At 40.0% G+C, this 2,657-nt stretch overlaps 1 protein-coding gene across 1 annotated transcript; it reads left to right on the top strand.

The window, feature by feature from the left end:
• The first annotated feature begins 276 nt into the window (after nucleotides 1-276).
• On the top strand, nucleotides 277-2,384 carry LOC109203109 (uncharacterized). Its single transcript, XM_019362146.2, has 3 exons — nucleotides 277-995; nucleotides 1,077-1,359; nucleotides 1,474-2,384. The coding sequence occupies exons 1-3, from the start codon at nucleotides 739-741 to the stop codon at nucleotides 2,131-2,133; spliced, it is 1,200 nt and encodes a 399-aa protein (XP_019217691.1). The 5' UTR covers nucleotides 277-738; the 3' UTR covers nucleotides 2,134-2,384.
• Nucleotides 2,385-2,657: the final 273 nt, after the last annotated feature.

Here is a 2,657-nt window from a genome sequence, read left to right as displayed (position 1 = left end):
TGGTGAAAATAAGCAAAGTACACATTTTGTCTATCATACTGGAACGTGCACACAGAAAATGTTCTGTGACATTTAACGAAAACACCAACTGTGTTTTTTCAAAGAACGTTTATCTTAAATGATGCTGAGAAGACAGACGCTCAACCCCTCACAATCTTCTCCGTCAAATGTATGTCTCCTGTGAAAATTATATTAATTTTGCAATGTTTCCTGGTTACATGTACACCTGTACACCTGTACACCTGTATCTGACCATTAAAAACATTTACAGTTTTTTACAGACGCTAGGACACATTTCGCAATACTTAGGTCACTTTTGCAAAACTCCTCACACAGTGAGCACAACAGAAGTCTATGTGGGCTAAACTGAGGATCAGTTATCATAGTTTTGGCACAAAATGCATTCAATGACTACATCTCTCAAATTTCATGAATTATTTTCTCACTCAGACACAACAACTGCCAAAAATCTTTGTACGTACAGGACATTTTGCATGTACTTACATACTGTTTTCAAAACTGTTAAACTTATGGTCAAAACAATAACATAATGCAAAACTGAATAAGACAGCAAAATTCAACAGCAATATTTTATTGAAACATATTTTAAATCTAAAAATGCAGTTTAACCAGCCACAGCTGATTCTCATTGTAGATGAACATCTACACAGGTGTTACTCCTTCAATTTCATTACAAAAGGAGACAACTGCTGAATAGGTTTGTTTTGTGATGTAAACATGGACCCAGCCAGAAATGGAGAAGTGGCTGAAAGAGGAAGAAGAGTGGCTGGGAGGGGGCGAGGAATACGTATGCGTGGTGGAAGAAGAATAAGAGGAAGATCAAGAGCTGTAGTCGCAGATGAGATCAGAGCTACTGTAATTGATCATGTAGTAAATCATGGTCACTCGATGAGAGAGGCTGGTCAGAGAGTGCAGCCAAATCTGCAACGCTCTACAGTGGCATCTATTGTTAGAGTTTTCCGGCAAACCAACAGGTAACTTGTATTCTGCAAGGGCATTTGCACATTTCAGACGTAAATAAGCTTTTGTGTAATTGTTGTTGGATTTCTGCTTAGGACTCAACGGTTACCTCACACAGGAGGGAGAGGACGGATGTTCACTGATGTGCAGGAAACTGTCATTGTTGATATGGTCATCAGAAACAATGGGATAAAACTCACTGAAATTAGACACAGAGTCTTGGCAGACAACGTTACTTTTGGAAATATTCACAGTGTAAGCATAACAACAATTTCTAGAGTCCTGAAAAAACATCAGGTCAGGATGAAACAGTTGTACACTGTGCCTTTTGAGAGGAACTCTGAACATGTCAAGCAACTCAGGAAGCAGTATGTCCAGGTAAGATCACAATAAAATACAGATCTGTTTTTGAACAAAACCAAACACACACAAAGACAATTTTTACAAATTTACTACTGTAACAGCTTATGTTGCCTTGTGGATTTATGTTAGAGAGTCATGGAGATTGAAGGCAGGCAAACACACCACATTTTCATCTTTGTGGATGAGGCAGGTTTCAACTTGGCCAAAGCACGGCGACGAGGGAGGAATGTGATTGGGAAGAGAGCCACAGTGAATGTCCCGGGCCAGAGGGGTGCCAACATCACAATGTGCGTAGCAATATCCACTGATGGACTGCTGTTACACAGACCACTAATTGGGCCATACAACACTGAACGGCTCCTTGCGTTCCTGCATGATCTCTATGGAAGGGTTGTGCTAGGTGAGGAAAGGGATGCGGAGAGAAGGAATCAGCCAACATTTATAATTGTATGGGACAATGTGGCATTTCATCACTCCCGTGCAGTCACCGAGTGGTTTGCAGCCCATCCCAGAATGGAGTCTCTTTTCCTCCCACCTTACTCTCCATTCCTCAACCCCATAGAGGAATTCTTTTCCTCATGGCGGTGGAAGGTTTACGACCATCATCCACATGATCAAATGTCCCTCCTGGATGCAATGAATGCTGGATGCCTGGAGATATCAGCAGAAGATTGCCAGGGATGGATCAGGCATGCCAGAAGATTCTTTCCTAGGTGTATTGCCCTAGATGACATAAGATGTGATGTGGATGAGAACCTGTGCCCAAATGGAGAAGACCGAGTAGATTAGCATTACTATTGTATGTGTATCAGTGGATGGTGTGTATACAAATTCTTGTATTTTGGGATTACTCAGTGCAAAAAAATAAGAATACATAAACAAATATTAACGAATTCTGCATGATGTCTGATTCATTCCAGTAACATATATTGAAATTATGAACAGAGATGTGTCCTTGTTTTACACAAGAAAACACTGTGTAATGCTACATGTTGTTAGTGTTTTTTAGGTCATTGTTTTGTGGGTGACAAAGTGTGTTTGTCGGCTGTCAACCTTTGCTAGTGTTCAGGAAGAATGAGTTTATTTGAGACCTGAATAAAGTGTTTTGGTAGTTGTAGTGCATTTTGAATGTGAAATGAACTGCTTTGCCAAGCTGAGGGTCAGTTAGGAGAATTGTGTGAAGAGTTTTGCAAAAGTGACCTAAGTACTGAGAAATGTGTCCTAGCGGCTGTAAAAAAAAAAAAAAAAAAAAAAACTGTAATGATGAGCACAAGTTAGATTAAGCATTCTGTGGAAATGTTACTTTAGTGATG

This window comes from Oreochromis niloticus, linkage group LG8 (genome assembly GCF_001858045.2).
Source record: "Oreochromis niloticus isolate F11D_XX linkage group LG8, O_niloticus_UMD_NMBU, whole genome shotgun sequence".
Classification (NCBI taxonomy): domain Eukaryota; kingdom Metazoa; phylum Chordata; class Actinopteri; order Cichliformes; family Cichlidae; genus Oreochromis; species Oreochromis niloticus.
This window is presented reverse-complemented; position numbering and strand designations above follow the sequence as displayed.